Raw genomic sequence first — 19102 nt, 5'->3', positions numbered from 1 at the left:
TATTACCACTCTATTCACACAGTTGGCTTCCTAAATTATATCATTCAATTTTATACTCACCATACAAGCTGCACTGTCGTGGATTGTTTGTGTGATGAGAGACACCTTTTAGGGCTTTCAGGCCAATTAATTTCATCCCTTTTACTTTTAATGATTTGAGAGGACATCAACCTAGCATTCCGTTGAGTCATAATGTCTTGCTAATATGCCAATAACACCATTGCTCGGTATCATACACACGCTTTCTTAATTTAACGACGAACTGTATTCAGACCAAGAAGACGGTAAAATGTTATAGTATAATCAGAACCACCTATATCATTACGAAACCAATTTCTTTGCCAATATCTGGGCATATTCCCATTAAGGGACTGAATATGCTCATGACTATTTTCTCGAGCATTCCAATAAATTGATTTAAATGTTTTCTACTGGCGCTCAGACATTGAGAGTGAGCAATATTCTGAATTTAAGATACCGAATCGTACTGAAATCATGTTCTTCGCTAAAGTAATTCAAAGTTTCAAATTGTTTAGCTGTAATGAAATAGCCTAGTTCGTGTTACACCATACAACTTAATAAGTCACGCTATGGAGGGCATATGAAGTAATGGATATATCTATATCTTCCCACTATTGAAACTGGAAACTACCTTTTTAATCAACCCATTCCATCATTCGGTAGATTCATGTACAAATATTTCCAGAATATGTCATTCTTAGATTTATGAGCATTATAATGTTTTTGTTAGTCGTATATATCTATATATCAGAACAAAAAACATTATAAGATATGTGCATTATCGTAATGACATGCAGAGTGAAATCATGTGTTTTTGAAAATTGAAGAAACCCTGTTTCGCTCGCAACACTCATGGCCATGTTCTTGTTGCAGTGGAATTCATTTACTTTAGCAAACGGGTGTAAACATTAATTGGTGAGACGCACCAACTTCTGTGGTCCATACCTAAGAAAACAAAAAAGTATGTGAAGCAGCGAGTCCACATGAATACCTTGCACTGAAAGTCTCGAAGAATTCTCATTGTGTCACGTAATCATTATAAAATTGTCTGTGCCAATACCCAATTATAGCCAAGTCTGTATTTTATATTCTGCGAGTTCCAAACGTGTTATCGACGTTTCAAGGTCAATAGAATGCAGTCAATACAACTTCATTATTCCAGCAATTTGTTTCTGTATAGAAAAATTCAATATAGATACGGCTTTGAAAAGAGATTTAACAGGACATTCAAATGTGAAATTTAATTGTCTGTACGCTAAAGGATGTTGGTTTATCGCTTCTTACATTCTTTCAAACGTTTTAGCACCATTACGTTTGTGGTATTTCCAATTTGAATCAGGCAGCAAATGTGTCGGAGTTGATAATTGGAAAGATTTATTGAAAAATAATAGACGGAGTAAAAATATTGAACTTTGGTTCTTCATTACTGTATCTTAAGTTTTCGCGGCCATCATTAGATTCATTATTAGTGTTAACGATCGGTAGTAAACCACAGCCCTGAAGACATAACGCTACCAATACATATAATGTGGGAAAATTAGTTGTAACGGCATACGGTTTATCAATGGATCTGCCGAGAAACTTATCGCTGGCCATTTTCCAATCTAAAACCTTGTCACTCAGTCGTCTGATCGATGCCAATGATAGAAAGCTACGATAACTAGTCGTCGATATTTTCTCATCAAGGAAATATGGTCTTGTCACACATGAATTTAAACGGTTAACTTCACCAAATAAATCACACTTTCGATCATGCTTTTTATAGGACTTCTACGTCAAATTTCCTTCATAGTCTTTCCTAAGTTTTAATAATATTAGACTCGCCGTGAAGATGCAATTAGACAGTCTTAAAGATTTGAATTGACTTTTCTCAAGAACTATGAGAAACTCAAACAGCTAGTTTTTAAAGCGAAACGTCAATCTCAATAACCGCCACAAAACACGCTTCGATGGGACTTGAAAACACAAATGATCACGTTTTAGACACTGACAAATTTCTTCTTGCTTGCCAAGAAATAATAAACACTATCATGTACTCCCAGAGGACTCGGGTCTTGGGAACGAAGTCAAGTTTAATTTGTAATTGTACAGTTGTATGGTTATATTTCAAGTAAAAATATGAAATTCAATTGAAAGTTCAATAGATAAAAGTATATTTCATTATCATACGCAGTAAGGACGATTTTGTACTTCGGCATTTAACCATTGTATCATATAATCTTCCATATGGTCTATAAGAATCCATAGAATCTTGAGCCTTTTTATCAGAGACTACCAGCTACCCGCTGAGAAATGTAACGCATCATATTACATTAAATAATGATAATAGTGTACTGCTATCATAATTTATTTGTTTTATTTTGTTCGAACGTTTGGCAAATCGTGACATTAACAAGTGTTCAGGGTAGTTATAAAGACGTTTTCCCCATGAACATGGAACATTAGCTGATTTAAAAAGTAAAAAATATACGTTTTTAATAAAAAAAAAAAAAACAATTTGAACTATCTATAATGTGTTCGTTCATGGTTTGTTAAATTTTCTCACTTTATGTCAATCATTCTTGAGATGTCTCAATTCTGAAAATGGACGTTTTACTTAAAAACAGAAGAACATCCAATTCTCAAACAAAAGAAAACATTTTCTTTATGTGTAATTTCACTTAAATGCTGCAAGTGGAAATAATAATTACAGTTGAAATTATTTTGGGGAAATTATTCTGAAAGAAAACCCAAGAGAATTGAATTCGAATCACGGCGTCGTTCATACTTGACATTCGTCGAGAAATCACAAGAGAGAAGACTTAAAAAATCAAACGTCGAAACAAATCAACTGTTTACGTAGAGATGTAGGAAGTATTTCTCGTGTGTTTTCTGTAGATCGCCGAAAAACTCGAAATTGAAAAGCACTTAACTTCATGACATAAATATGTTGTGGGAATTGATGACAAAGCCATTAAAGTATTGTTATTTCCTATCAACGGAGTTTAAACAGATTTATCATAGCGGCAAGAATAACAATACCTTATTGACATAACATTGCGTATTACAAGACACCCTGTTCAGCTCCAGTGCAAACACATTTCAACCTCACACTTAGCCTCTTTGATGCCAGATGTGTACGGGACTGGGTTGCGGGCACGACAGCAATTGCACTCCTTCCTCTTGGTGTTCTGTTACGACATTAATATATTAGTTGTCATAATTGAGAGGAGTTTTTGGGTTCAATATTGGCTCCAGACACGAGATTTTAGAAAATGTTTCAATGTCAGATTATGAAGACATTAGTTGGTAGAATGGAAGATAAATTCGATTAGCGGTGAGGCAATGTATTTATAAAGAGGGGATGATGTATGAATTTTTAACTCCATAACGACTTTATGTCCAGACATTTTCGTAAGAATTGACTAAATATGGCTCAGTGTTATACATTTGGGAATTAAGGGAGGAAAAATGTATCCTGGAAGCCCAATGGTCATGGTATTAAAACTCGACATTTAAATAATTCCTTTATGTAAGGAAACGCAAAAACCCCCATTACTCTCACTAACTAGGAAGTCCTACTCAGTGTAATAAAGTTGCCTTTCAACTGTGATCTTTATAACCCTTGCTTCGATATAGCCGCCTTTGACATCTAAAAGATGAAGACTTCTAAGGAAATAAATATATAGAATGATTTTATTCAATTAGCTAAAAAGAATATTCAAAAGTGTAAACTTCCCAATCTAAGAATGTCATTGGGTGCTATAAAAGATTCCTTCAAAATTCCGAGAATCGTATTGCCAAAACAGTGGTAATTTTCTGATTATATTCCACTTCACTTTAAGTGATTTGCAAAACTCAAATGGTCACTTATCCAACACATCCATGTTCCATATAAGTTATTGCAAGCACTGATCAGTAGTGCAAACTAAGTGGGATCAAAATAGTAAGTTCTTCTAACATGACCAGCCTTCCATAATAAATCTGACTTTCTAAGTCATACCTTGAACCATAATACCAAGTATCTATTCATGAAAGTAATAACCATGGGACATATAACTCATGTTGAAAGACTTAAAGTACAATTTCGGCAATCTGTGAAGGACACGTCAGATTATATGGAAACACGACATACGTCTTCAATAATTTAATACCAAAGAAATGATGTATTTCATGGAAATAAATTGAAACCCCGCTATTCTCCTAGATGGACTAATAAAGACGAATCTATGTCACGGAGACATAATGGTAAATGAGTTTACTTAACGCATTTCTTCAGAGACATTAATGTGTAGTGTTAAAACGTGAATGATGATTCAATCTTGGAATATATTGCATTTGCAATTCACGATGTTTTCTTAAAAATGTCAGCTGTTTAAAGCACACGGTCGACACTATTTGAAGGCTGGTTAGACCAGGATAATAATAGGCCACGAATGATAGTTACACATGTGAACCAGGTCCTTACTTCTAATTGAGTGACACTTGAATGACATTTGAAAGCAAAATTAGTGTGGGTGAACGGAATACCGGAGGCAAACACATTTAAATCATAGAAAAAAATTCAAATAGAAATGAATTGTTTTCACTTCCGTTTTTCTATTCAAACTTTCGTGTTCGAAATCTTTAATGATGCATAGCGTCACCTGACTGAACGCTGGAATGCCAAGGGGCTTTTAAATTGTAAATTTTTGTCTCTGTATTTTAATTTTAGACGTCAGAACCATCTTGTTTCTGCCACTAGCATTTCAAATCCGATAAAACCACTCGTTTGACAATATCGTGCTGACACTTTCATCTAGGATTGCATTCCAGAATTTCAATTTGAAATTTGTTTTAATTTGTCATTGTTGAGTTAAAAATCAACTTGAATCTGTCGGAATTTGATCATGGTTAGATAATGACCTGAAGGAGAACTATCAAATTTCAATTATATCAGCATGTATGAAGTTTTTTTTCTCTCTTGGTATCTGATTACTCTTACAAATGATTTCGGAGTCGATTAAAATTCGTGTAGCTGCATTGTTCAAGGCTGCCTGCTATTAGAATACATGAATCACTATAGACAGTGCAATTATTGCTCACCAGAGACTAGAAAAAGTGATTCTGTTCTTTCAATTTCATCGACCAGTGTATAATTCTTTCTATTCTAGTTCCTACTTTAAATTTATTTTTATCATTATCACAGGCATTAATTCAAAGGTATTTAGAAGAAATTTTCTATTCTATGCATGTGAATCGGTGACATTTAACGGCGCTTTGCATCATTCCGATTTCCCGAGCAACGTCTGTGATACTTGAAATTAACTCTCAAAATTAACTATTTGATTGAATTTTTTTTTACGATAGTGACATTATTTCCCAATAAACAATGCCGAAAGAACAGAAAAATGCCCCATTCAAAATCCTTTTCTGAATTGATCAAAAATAAAATTAATTGAAAACGTAGATCGCAGGGCAAATAGAACAGAAAAGCGATATTTAAACCGACAAAGTACAAAATTTAGATACTTAGATACTTCAAAATACATCATTTTGTAACGTGTTATCATTTCTCTAAATGTAAGAGTAAAGACTTAAGTACCATTTATAAAATCCCCAATGGGTACTGTAATTTGAATGGAAAACAAATCGTGTCTAAAAGAAATCGTCTTGACTGGTTTGACGTGGTAATAAGTCAGTGATGAGATGAACGGCCATTGTTATTATGATGGCTTTACGTATTCGTGTAATGTCGTGGGTCAGGAAAGAGCAACATTTATTTGATTGAAGGAGAAAACTAAATAATAGGAATACTCTTCGGAATTTATGGAAGCCGTTAACGAGCCTATTACTATAAAGAGTAGGCAAATTGACCCACATCTCAATGCGTTTTGTCTGGTCTCAACAGAGTCTTACATACATCAGATCAGATCAAATGCTTAATTTAATGCTTCTAACCCGGTACCCATTTTCTTATACAAATTACTGGCGGTCGTGTCTTGCATTCTAATGAAGCAAAATCTAATGTTGTATTTCAATGTTTGGATAAATTTAATGAACTGGGAACTATATGATATAACAATTTATCATAAGCAGTAAGGCGTGTTGTATTGGTTTAAACTTTATACGGTTCATAGTTGTGTTTTTGGATCGCCTTTTCGCATTGGATCGTCCTTCTCCGACAAGCATTACTGATAGCGGGAAACTGGGGGAAACCTTAAAATGCATGCATATCCGTGCGTTATGTAGTTTGAATACAGGGTATACGGATCTCTCTATCTCGCCTAAAGTATCGACAAATAACTTTATCGAAATAGTTGAAATGGATAGAAATTTGTGTCATGTACAGTATTTATTACAGTACAGCCTTAATCCCATGCCTAACGTTCATTCTAATATAATTATTCAATGTTTTGATAAATCGATACATATTAACTATGATGTTAGGCTTAATTTGGTTATTTCTGAAGGTCCCTTTGGTTATTTATTTGCTAGACAAGACTCGTGTTGTGACTGAACAAACCTCCCAAGTGCAATTCATATTCCATATCGGTATAGGTTAGCATAAAATTGGAAGTTTCATGATCGTCTACAAATGTGTGAAACCTTGTCCCATGGTAACGTGATAATCGAATATGTCATCATATCGCCTTGCATCAATAAATATCACAATATAAAACAAATATCATAATTTCATGCTTGGCATAACAGATTCACTGTTTTTAAACACAAAATCATTTTAAAGGGGTATTCCGCATTTTTTGTAAAAAAGTATCCATTATCAAAAACGACGTAAATTATTCCTAAAAATATTTCTAAAGTATGCTATTTATATCTATGTATATTCTTGATCAATCTGAATTTGTTTTAAAGGGGCTTAATAAAAACGGAAAGTAGTAATAATTGTTAATTAAGTAGTTTAATCCTAGTTTTGGTGTTTGGCTTGATAAAAGTTCGATACTATTAGTTAAATAGGAGACATATTTCTCTACACTTAGGCGTACAGCGCCATTATTTTAGTTAAAATTAAAAAACTTTGTGTTAAAGGACACATTTCTCTAGATTTTGTTGTATAGTTTTCACACAAAACAAGATATATAGCATTGCTTAAATGATTTTAAATTAAGATCACTCCACACTACATCCGACAGAACTGCCGCTACCCCACTGTTTGATACACGACTTAATTGCGACATAGAAAGGAAGTTACCACACTTTTGTAGATAATTTAAGAATGACAAGAATGAATGCTGTTTTATCTTTAACTAATGACCTAAAAGCTACATTATGACTTCTTTGAATATTTCGTTACCTATAAAAATGTATTCGTATTTTGTGAATATCTCGTATATTATATTAACTTAGCATTTAATGTATTTTTAATTTGTGTCCCTTAATGAACAAATTAAAAAATATAGTGCAAGTTTCTGGTTTATTTGAAAATTTCCGTTTAATGTATATGTCATTTTGAAGAGAGAACGATATAAATCCAACCAAATCTATCCGTTGTTTTAATCTTGCGAAGCTAATGGAATGGAAAGAAACGTTATCACAATTAAATTACATCGTGTCATTTTCCATTAAGAAAGAAACGTGTTAAAATGTTTGATATTATTTTTATGATTTATAATTCCAGATGAAAGATAGATCAGTTAGTTTTGATGTTCGAAGTGATTTATCAGGGGAGACAACTGCTAGTGATAGTGGTCGTGGTGGCAGTGAAGATGATGTACCCCAGAAGAGTAAGTATGATTCAAACGTAACAATGCTCTTCTAGAGAACGAGAAAGTAATGGTCCCCACCATAATATAGTCATTTTTCGTTTTATGCTTTCCAGTTCCAAAGTGGTATGAATCAGTACTGCCAGTTTGATTTGGCAGAATAGATACTATTTAGCAACGACTTCTGAATAGTTCAACCATTTCAAAATGTTTTGCAAATTAAACCATTTCAAATGAAATCATGATTATTCATCATACTTATTATTGTGCTTTCGTTTAAAAAAAATACCATCTCCAGCCAATTGTCATAGCATACATGTCTAGAAAGCTTAAATCATCTAATAATAGAAAAGTCTACAACTTATTATACATTTGCACAGTTATGTAAGAATGGCTGGCTAGGAAATAGTCCGTCGGTTGTAAACTTATACTATTCCTGTTGTAATTATCTTTGGTTATTACGTGATCTCTTACATTGCTTGATCCCGGAAGCCGCCATAATGCCATGTTTCCATCAATATTGACATTTTCTGTAATATTTTAGCACCGGTTATGTAAGCTCTCTTGTCTGATCTACCCAAGTAGATATTTATATGATCACGCTATACCGCCATGACTAAATTGATTTTATATGAGGTAATTATACATTGACCAGGATAGGAAAACTTTCATTAAGCTAATTAGTAATCTATGGAGCGTTGCCATGATTCGATTAGGGACCTATATTCCATACCATTATCTCTAACAGTACTTTTATTCAATCCTCTCGTTCAAAAATGATACTTAGTCCTGTGATAGTTCACTTGTATTGTGCAAGTCTGAAGAGTTAACAAGATACTGTCCAGAAGGTCTCTGGTGGCTCGATTATATTCATCAATCGACTCCCAAGCAGTTTACAGCACGCAACTGTATCTCTTCACAATATGAATGGCAAGACTATGAACTTGAACTATAATCTAAAATTATTCCTTTAACACAAATTTAAAATTCAACGGTACAAGTTCATCATTTATAATATACTGCTTTTTTTATTTTTCAGGGGGAAATATGGGTTATTTAAAGTGTCCTTCAACCGGAAGTGATGACGAAGTACCAGAATCTTTCAATTCACGATCACTCGGACCAAACGTGCAGCGTGTATCACCAATTGTGAAAGAGGACTGTATTCAAATGACTCATTTGAGTAACCCAGCACACAAGGATTTAAAACCGCGTAAAGATCCGTACAGGAAGTTTACCGGATATCGTGATCCCAGTCACCATAATAACACTTATCAGTCATATCAAAGTCCCAACTCTCGGGAGTGGCTACATCCCAGACCACACAGTGGCAAGTCACTCTCCCCATCATACAATAGTTTACCCAGAAGTCCCGATGATGATGAATGTTCAACAACTTCCGGTAGTTACACTGTGATGTCAGATGACGTAGATGTAACATGTGAACGTTGAAATGCGAAGTATGTTGTGGGAAATTTACTTCAAAGTGATGTTGCTCAATTCAAAGCGTAACTAGCCCTAAAACTGTGTCCTTTGAAACGAGATAGTGGCATATTTGACATCTTTGAGATAAAGAATTTGACTGAAATCACTTCTGTGTTAAGATATTTTTGGTGGTGTTACCTTCGCGTCATTTAACCTTGAATGAATAGAGCAAGTAAAAAACGACAAAAATGTGACAGGAGTAAACATATCTAGTGATCTATTGACAGTATCGAAAACATGTATGGATCGCCTTTGACACCTTGTTATATTTACTTGTCAATCATTCTATTTGTTTTGAACAAATGACATCATATCAATGAAATGTGCTCAAGAGAAGATTAAATTCTTATCAACGTTTTCATATTTGTCCATAACAATATTTTCGTTATATTTTCAAACATTTTTGTGTCGATAAGGCTACTGTGCCAATAAATTTGACATCGTGCCATTTGTCCACAAGAATGTTTCCTTTCATTTGCAAACCTTTTTTGTAAAGATAAGGCGCTGTGTGACATCATGTTTACTGCGTGCCAATGATATTTAGTGGTTTGCACGCATCACTTGATTTTCCCAATTTCTTTATTTTTATATTCCAAAAAGCATGCGTTTTTTATTGTAAGTATTTATTCCTATGGTTCTGGCTTTAAGGTTTTAATACCGTGTTCAAATATTACAAGTATATACCAGTTGATACTGCCCGCACCGTAAAAAGTCTGTCTGATGAAACTAAATATTACTTTGCTCGAAGGTGTAGGAATTAATTCAAGATGAATTGAAAGCTATACTTTGAAATCGAATGAATATGTATTTTTTTCTGCTGTATGTGGTATGTTTTTGTAGGGCACCAATCGTAATGTCATAAGATTTTCCGGGTGCTTGAGTAGCCTATATTCAAAAGCGACACCCACCATAATATTCATTATAGTGGAGCTAGCTCAATAAACCAACGACTTGCATAACACAGTGATCATCTGACATACTTTACCAAGAACATCTTTAGATGCACATGGATTTTGATTACTAAACTTAAGTCCACCGTTATAATTATAATAAGTTATTATTATTGAATTTTGGATGTGCCATTAAATATACAAATGGTTTTAAGGTATGAAATAAACTGAAACAGTCTTTTGAATTATTTTCGTGTAAACAGGTTCATTGTTTAGGTTATAATACTTACTAGAAATAGACAAAACAAACTTCTAGAGAACTCCAGCTGAATATTCATTTGTTTTGTGTACATTATTAAACATTTTCCATTGTTATTACCATTTACTATATAAATTGAAGGGGTGTTTTATATTTGTGTGTTATTTGTGTGCCAAACTATCTTTTGCATTTATAAGACAATTTTACTTTAATGAAAGTGAAATATTATAGCTTTGCATTGTCGGCATCAAACTGCAATGAGATTGTGTTCAAAAGAACTCCATACTGTGGGATGCTTGTATACGCATTAAGTTTTGTATGTGTATAAGGACCACTTATGCCATAGCAACAATTTTTTTCGGCGTCAGTCCTTTTTTCGAACATTACCTAGACCAGATTATCACATAATTGCAAAAAAAAAACAAACAAAATAGTTGGCTTTAAAAGAATTTGATTATTGGCGTCAATATATCTTGAACCACACGAGAATTCGAAATGGAAGCTTTTAGTTACTCCGATAAGCATACTTCGTATTTGAATTGTCGATATTTGGACTGAATTTTCTCTACCTTACTTTGTCAAATATTGATGCAGTGATTTTGTCTATTGTTTTATACTTGTGCTATATATGGGGAGTGTGAAAGTGTTTTTTCTCCAGTGTTTCTATTTTTGCTATTTATTAATACATTCCATTTCCTAATGTATAAAAATAAACTATCTTTAAACTATTGCTTTTATATTTCTCCATTACCTAGATAGATGCCAGACATATATGGAAAGACTTTCTGACATGGTAAACTGTATACAATTCTATGGGAAATCTAATGTGGATTACTTACCCCTGTCTGTTCCGATCCGATGAGGAAATGAACGTAGAAAATTATAACAGAGTATTATTTGTTGGTGATCAGCGGTAGACTTACTGTCTGTTGCCTTGTAAACGCATTGGTAATGGACTGCGAGAAAGCATTGGTGTCTATTAGCAAGTACCCACAACAACTAATCACTTAATGGTTAACAGCATCTGAATCACTCCACTGAAATATCCCTTCATATAGCAAGCGGGGTGGCATGAATTAGTCTTTGTCTTTATCTACAACCATTTGTCGTTCTTTAAGAATGGTTATATACTCTGACACACTATAATAGGAATGGTATAAGAGTTCAATCCCTTTGTCTTTCTCTGTTATCTGATATGATATAATTGTGCTTTATTGAATCCAATAGCTGTTACTCCCATGCTTTGAATTAACTCTCTTATTCTGATACATAAAACTTGCCCTATGCGGCTAATGTCTTTCCAACAGTACATATAAACAACTGTCATAAATATAACATCCTCACTTCTCACATTGAATACCGTAACATAAAAGGTGGGATAATGAAGATGGGTAGAATACCGCATAACATGAAAGGTGGGATAATGAAGATGGGTAGAATACCGTATAACATGAAAGGTGGGATAATGAAGATGAGTAGAATACCGTGTAACATGAAAAGTGGGATAATGAAGATGGGTAGAATACTGCATAACATGAAAGGTTGGATAATGAAGATGGGTAGAGTACCGCATAACATGAAAGGTGGGATAATGAAGATGGATAGAATACCGTATAACATGAAAGGTGGGATAATGAAGATGGGTAGAATACCGCATAACATGAAAGGTCGGATAATGAAAATGGATAGAATATCGTATAACATGAAAAGTGGGATAATGAAGATGGGTAGAATACCGTATAACATGAAAGGTGGGATAATGAAGATGGGTAGAATACCGCATAACATGAAAGGTGGGATAATGAAGATGGGTAGAATACGGTATAACATGAAAGGTGGGATAATGCAGATTGGTAGAATACCGTATAACATGAAAGGTGGGATAATGAAGATGGGTAGAATACCGTAACATGAAAGGTGGGAAAATGAAGATGGGTAGAATACCGTAACATGAAAGGTGAGATAATGAAGATGGGTAGAATACCGTAACATGAAAGATGGGATAATGAAGATGGGTAGAATACTGCAACATGGGAAACATCAGCATCCATTTAACAATAAATTATGGGTTATAAGGTAGAGGTGGAACTATACGTGATATCTTGAGTGAATGCTATTTTCTATGCATGGAACTGAACAAACGATAGAATGGAAAATGGAATAAATTTATGTTGTCTATGTCTATGATAGACAATGATGTATATTCTCTGCAGGTTTAATGTTGGATCTCAAATTTAAGCCACTTAGTATTCACAACGCCCAATATCACACGAATCAGCAATAATTTGATTTAACAATATTTGCACCATTGCGCAATGTAATTAGATGTGCAACCCCCATGAAATAAATCCACGTCAGACAATGATAGTATTTCGCTAATCAAATCCTAAAGGCATTTAACGATGAACAAATATGAGAAATGAACCGATAAAATCAATTAACCAAAACTCCCATGAATGTCTTTAGCACTAAAATTCGCAATGGTAACCATGCGAATAACACTTCATAAACTCAGAGAATTTTAAAACAAAGAACCGATTTGTCAACACAAAGTATTGCATGCAAAACAAATAATATATTTACTGTTCGAATCTGCAGTATGGATAGATAAATTTGTGCACGCAGGAATTGCAGAATCCTGTATATTTCAGTACTAAGAGATTTCTTACCGGTATATTTGAATTTTTTTTTTTATACATTTGAAATAATTCTTATTTGAAAATTTGAACGCATGTACTATATTTCTTCCTCAATTTTAGGAAGCAAAGATATATCTATATTTAGTTAGCCAGTATCCTAAGCCAGTGCCTGAATGATTCCGAATAACTGTGAAGTCTTATTTGTCCAGTAGAAAAACGTTAAATCAGTCCTAATAATGCCTTGATCATAAATGTCAAAGGGACGTATTTAAATAATTATATAAAACACAGAGTGGGAAGTGTTTTAATTGAATTTAAAGATGAAAGACAGGAGTTAGTAGTTACTAAAGCGAAACATTCGATTAGATGATTCACTCTCAATTTACTTTCAAAGAAAAATCTAGATATGGAAAAAAATTAACCTATCCCAAAAAATTATTCGCACAGAACGTTATCGTATCGGTTGATCTTTCAAAACGAAATACCTGTGTCGTGTTTGCAACGTTGTTGTAATGGTAACGTTCTTTCCTGTGGTGTCCACCGCGAGCTGCATCATGACTGTCTTAATTTGTGACGTCTATGGATATCGTCATATGCAACGGGATGAAACAGGATTGTTGTAGTTGCATGGTTTCACCGTAAGTGTAGCCAATTAAAACGATTTAATCGCAGCCATTGAAAATTACCGACGCATATTACCAGTAACTCACATTAAAACCTTAAAATTTGAGTTAGGACTGCCTCAGCAAGTCACGGAAAAGTAATTATTTTCGGAACTTGCGATGTTACTCATTTATTAGTGTCTTTTTCTAATGAGCATCATATTTATAGAGTCAAACCCGGATGGCATCGAATTCAAGCTAGTTTTTATATAAGATATGTAAGTCATTAGAAAATTGAACACATATTTAATAATCCGGGCTATTCCCATTGTCTGGTCATTTCTCTCTCGGGTGGTTATCAGACATATTAAGTCGTATTTCAAATCTTGGTGAGACATAACGGATAAAATATTCAGATGCGAAATGACCCTTTTAATACTTTAAAACCCTTGTGTATATTTGTCTCATTTGATGTTATACAGTAAATTGCTCAGTGAATGAGTCGCTACGGGATGATAATCCATTAGGATGAAATCGACCATTTTATATGATTAGACTTGACCCTTGACCTTGCACAACTTCAGAGATGAAAGTGATATTTAACAAAATTATCCTATCCATTTAGTGATACATCAACTAATTTTCAACAGCAACGAGGGAAATGAGCAATAAAGTAAATGATATCTACATAAACACATACTGTCAAAAGCATTTTCACAATATTATAGAACAATTTGACAGATTAGAAGTTGAATACATGTAGGAATTCACCTTTACGACTGACAACGGGGATTCCATAATACTAGATGGAATATGTTCAGTCAGCAAAATGATACGTGTTCCGAACTGCACATTATGACCTAAAAAGTTAAAACCAAATTTTGCGAAACGTCCACCATATAATACTTCTTCGTTCTCCATCTTAATTTTCTGAATCAAGGCAGAAAAACAACGTAAACTTTTAATTAACATTGGCGTATGTAGGTGGTAATTTCTGGGCCATTCCCTCCCCTGGGTCCATAAAAAATGAAATATTTATTCTACTTCCACTTCCAAAATTGCGTAAGATGTATTCTCCGACTTCCCACATTTTCAATTTGCCAGGGAGAGGTCCCCCACCATAACTAGTGCACTCTAAAATCCGCAAAGAATATCAGAGCGCTGGAATACCTCCTTCCCCGTCAATTAAATCCTTGCTTCGCCACTATTCATAAAAGCAGACATCAATTGATCATGCTGTATGTAAAATGATTTTAAGTTCGTGCGAATTTTCAAAAAGTACATAAATCAGTTTCGAAATAAATATGTTATTTGATAGATGCAATATATCGAATTTGAATGTACACGTTATTCGTAGTATCCATAGTGCTGAGCTTTAAGACATACAACAACAATTTCAATTAATTTAAATAGAAAGATTTAATCAATTAAGCATGCGCACGTTCAAATTTAAATCGTTTTCTCTAATGACAATATGGCATCTGGTTGAACACAAAACATCAGCTCGTACAGAACGTGACAGTTGGTGCAATTTCAATGTATTGATATTTTGGTTTGAAATCAGAAGGTCAACAGTTAGAGATTATAAACTAAGACAATACAAGATCAATACAGTATTGACAAATATGAAATTAAGTGGTTCCGCATTTCAAAAGAAGGAATTGAAGATGTTGATAGGATTCAGCTGCATCATTGATCTGTTCTACTTTACTAGTTCACATTGTCATCTAAACATCAATACATCGGCCATCATATTGATTCTAAATTTACCCCATTTCATATAAAGCAAAAGCTGACGCCATTAGCCACAGTATATTAAAATATTGATTATATTTTGGTGTATTCCATATGACAAGAACACATTATGAAAGAAGAACAGTGCTTCATCAAATTCTTCGTTTAGTGGATGCATCAGATTTGAACGATGACGTTAATCAATACAAATTGTGGTTCTTTTCTGCTTACTTTTTCTAGCTATTGGTGAACAGCCAAGGTTTGAAAGGTTGTTCTCCTGTCTCTTCTTTTCGATGCCATGTTGTAGAATTTTCCAAATTGAAATTGCGTTTCAACTCCTATTTGTTTGCTCGAGATTTAACTTATGAATGCGTGCATTATCTTGTTTCAAAGTGGAAAATTATTCCAGGACAGTTCCATCAGTCACTAATTTTTCAATTTCCAATTTTAAAGGGATCTTTTACGTCCAGGCACATGAAACACATGTCCTAGTATTTCAATTTTAGACTAACGACCATTTATCAATGGCAACACCCATCTAGCTCGCATCACTGCCACCCCTATCCTTTAGAGCAAACGTCTTAGTGGTTGAGTCAGCCTCTTACGTGGAGTTTCAATGAATCACTCGATCACATTAGATATGCACCTGTACCGCTGAATATACAAGATATTATTAATCAATAAGAAATAATCGTTAAAACTTAAACTTCATTAAAAATACGATAAATCCGACATTTGATATAAAAAGTTTATAATATTGCAGTAAAACCATTGATTTTCGTTACAATTTCTTTATGCTGTGATAACAGCATTTAAGGGCGTTCCATTTTTATGCTCTGTTTCTTACAGTTGATCGATGTATGCAAGGTGTTCGAATTTTCATTTAAAAAAGCAGTGACATATGTTCCGTTCCAGCTGAAATGAAATGAAATTTAAAATCAAGTTAGCCTTAAAATAAATAATAAACTAGAAGGAAGACTTCTGGATAATAAAGAATTCTATGTAGATTTTTTTTACCAGACTACCGATGGGTTGATTGGAACTTGAATAAATTAAGGATGTTGTCTAGTTCATTTAGCACTACTGTCGTTGTTCAACGTGCCAATGAAGTGCCAATCTACCATTTTGGATTTCGAGTTTCGTTTTGGGCTTGAACCTTTGTTTTTTTTATTATTATTCTGGACTACTCATAAGACACTCTCGGCACAAGAGAGTTAGTTTAAGTTCTACAAGATCAAATTTGTTTCTCAATCGGCAAGACGTTTTAAAGTCAATGTTATAGTTAATAGCTAATTAAACAATTTCTTTTACTGATCACCATTACTTCAAGCCAATGTATGCCCAGATGGCACAATTGTCGTCATCTTCTTCACCACAATTGAAGCTCACGCGATCTATATATTGCAATTATGGATTGCCATTACAATGTAGTGCATTACCAAACCAAGTATTTGCATTTTTATTTCCCAGAATCGATGAGGTGAGTGCATTATGACCTTTACGAATTCCCTTAGAAAGGTTAATAACGCGTTTTCTGCATGAACTGTCGCAGACTGAAACTAACACCTTTCTTTGTCAATTATTGATCACCTGATTGTATTAACTGTTCTAATTGGTCGCGACATAATGACCAATAGAATTAACTTTTTCATCCACGCATGGCACAACACTGTGTTGATTTTGCCATTGTGTCTTTGTAATGCGACTGTTTATTTCTGCTTTAGTTACTGGTATTCACAGTACATCTTTAATGGACTTCCATCTAAAATAAATGATGAACAAACATACAATTTGATGAACTTGTCATTAACCTCTAATGTGCATAAACAAAGATGGCGTCTAATGACAATTTGAAATACTATGACAATTTGAAATACTTTGACAATTTGAAATACTATGACAATTTGAAATACTGTTACAATTTGAAATACTATGACAATTTGAAATACTATGACAATTTGAAATATTTTGACAATTTGAAATAATGTGACAAATTTAAAAACTATGACAATTTGAAATACTATGACAATTTGAAATACTTTGACAATTTGAAATACTATGACAATTTGAAATACTTTGACAATTTGAAATACTATGACAATTTGAAATACTATGACAATTTGAAATACTATGACAATTTGAAGTACTATGACAATTTGAAATAATGTGACAATTTGAAATACTATGACAATTTGAAATACTATGACAATTTGAAATACTGTGACAATTTGAAATACTTTGACAATTTGAAATACTTTGACAATTTGAAACACTATGACAATTTGAAATACTATGACAATTTGAAATACTTTGACAATTTGAAATACTTTGACAATTTGAAATACTATGACAATTTGAAATACTGTGACAATTTGAAATACTTTGACAATTTGTAATACTTTGACAATTTGAAATACTATGACAATTTGAAATACTGTGACAATTTGAAATACTTTGACAATTTGAAATACTTTGACAATTTGTAATACTCTGACAAATTGAAATACTATGACAATTTGTAATACTTTGACAATTTGAAATACTATGACAATTTGAAATACTGTGACAATTTGAAATACTGTGACAATTTGCTAACGCACCATGATAAATGCCTGCAGTTTCAGAGAAAAAGATTTATAGGACAATCATGGATTTATAATAAAAAAAAATTCAACCAATATACATGTCCTTTCCCATCGTAATGTAAGCTTGCAAAGTGGCATTGTAAAAGTATTTGAAGAACTTCAAATTTCAACGTTAAAAACGGCTTGAAGTCGTAGATCCTACTAGAAAAATATTATATTATTTTGAAGTTCTAATTATAAATCACTCGATTCCAAGACGTATTTATTGCCTGTCCTGTTCGAAGGTCTATAATTGCTGTATGTGGACTGCAGGATGTTAATGAAATGTTTAGATATAAACTGCTATGATATTTTGTAGCAGTATAATATTTACCACTGAAGGTGTTGCTGTGGGCTTGTTCCCTGTAATCCAAAAAAAGCCCAAGCTCATTTGATCTGTTTTCGCCTTAATTCAGTCCAGAAATGAGACAGAAAAATATAGCATAGCAAACGTTTAAACCAACTTGCTTTGATTGTCGATTTAAGAAACTAGAGTTATATCCCTTACTATAGGTAAAATCTCTTTAATATATTGTATACCGTATACGAACAGTCTGCTTACTTTAACCCTGTACCAGTGCTTTCCTTTGAAAATTAGTAATTAGAAATTTGATCATACTTTGTATTATACATAGAGCGACTTCGTGCATGTTTTCTTTTTGTGGAATTCACTGCTTCCTTGCAGTTTTAAGTCTTTTTTTAGTCTTCTACATATTTGCTTAACTAGCTGAAATTGATCAATTTCAGGTACCCTTTCAGGCAGTTTGCCTACGACTCTAAACTTTGCTTTTAGGAGAATCTCAAGATAAGTCAAACCGGACTCGCTTCCGATTTCTTCCAAACGGAAAACCATTAAGTGACTAATATCTTATGGTGCTCGTAGTAAATTCTAATCTTTTTACGATTTGTTTTTGTAAAAATGTAGGGGAAACTTAAATAAGATAGTAATTCTTAAAACGGATATGGATGGCTGAAATCGAGCTTTGTCAACAATAATTATATTTAGTTTATATAGTATATATTGTATTGCATTTATCAAAAAAAAATCTTATCTTAAGAAATTTTTCATTCCAATAATTTTGATTCAAATAAACACGCCCAATATAATACGTACTGATCCAACGTCAAGAAATCTATCGTATATTGAAGCCATAGTTCATATGCGT

At 33.3% G+C, this 19102-nt stretch overlaps 2 protein-coding genes across 2 annotated transcripts; both read left to right on the top strand.

The window, feature by feature from the left end:
* Positions 1–11724: 11724 nt before the first annotated feature.
* On the top strand, positions 11725–12246 carry LOTGIDRAFT_153445 (hypothetical protein; the record flags this gene model as incomplete). Its single annotated transcript, XM_009057331.1, has 1 exon — positions 11725–12246. The coding sequence occupies one exon, from the start codon at positions 11725–11727 to the stop codon at positions 12244–12246; it is 522 nt and encodes a 173-aa protein (XP_009055579.1).
* Positions 12247–17480: 5234 nt separating this feature from the next.
* On the top strand, positions 17481–17708 carry LOTGIDRAFT_104497 (hypothetical protein; the record flags this gene model as incomplete). Its single annotated transcript, XM_009057330.1, has 1 exon — positions 17481–17708. A coding segment is annotated over one exon (228 nt), but the record flags the coding sequence as incomplete, so codon positions are not given.
* Positions 17709–19102: the final 1394 nt, after the last annotated feature.

Source organism: Lottia gigantea (assembly GCF_000327385.1).
Source record: "Lottia gigantea unplaced genomic scaffold LOTGIsca_3, whole genome shotgun sequence".
Taxonomy (NCBI): domain Eukaryota; kingdom Metazoa; phylum Mollusca; class Gastropoda; family Lottiidae; genus Lottia; species Lottia gigantea.
This window is presented reverse-complemented; position numbering and strand designations above follow the sequence as displayed.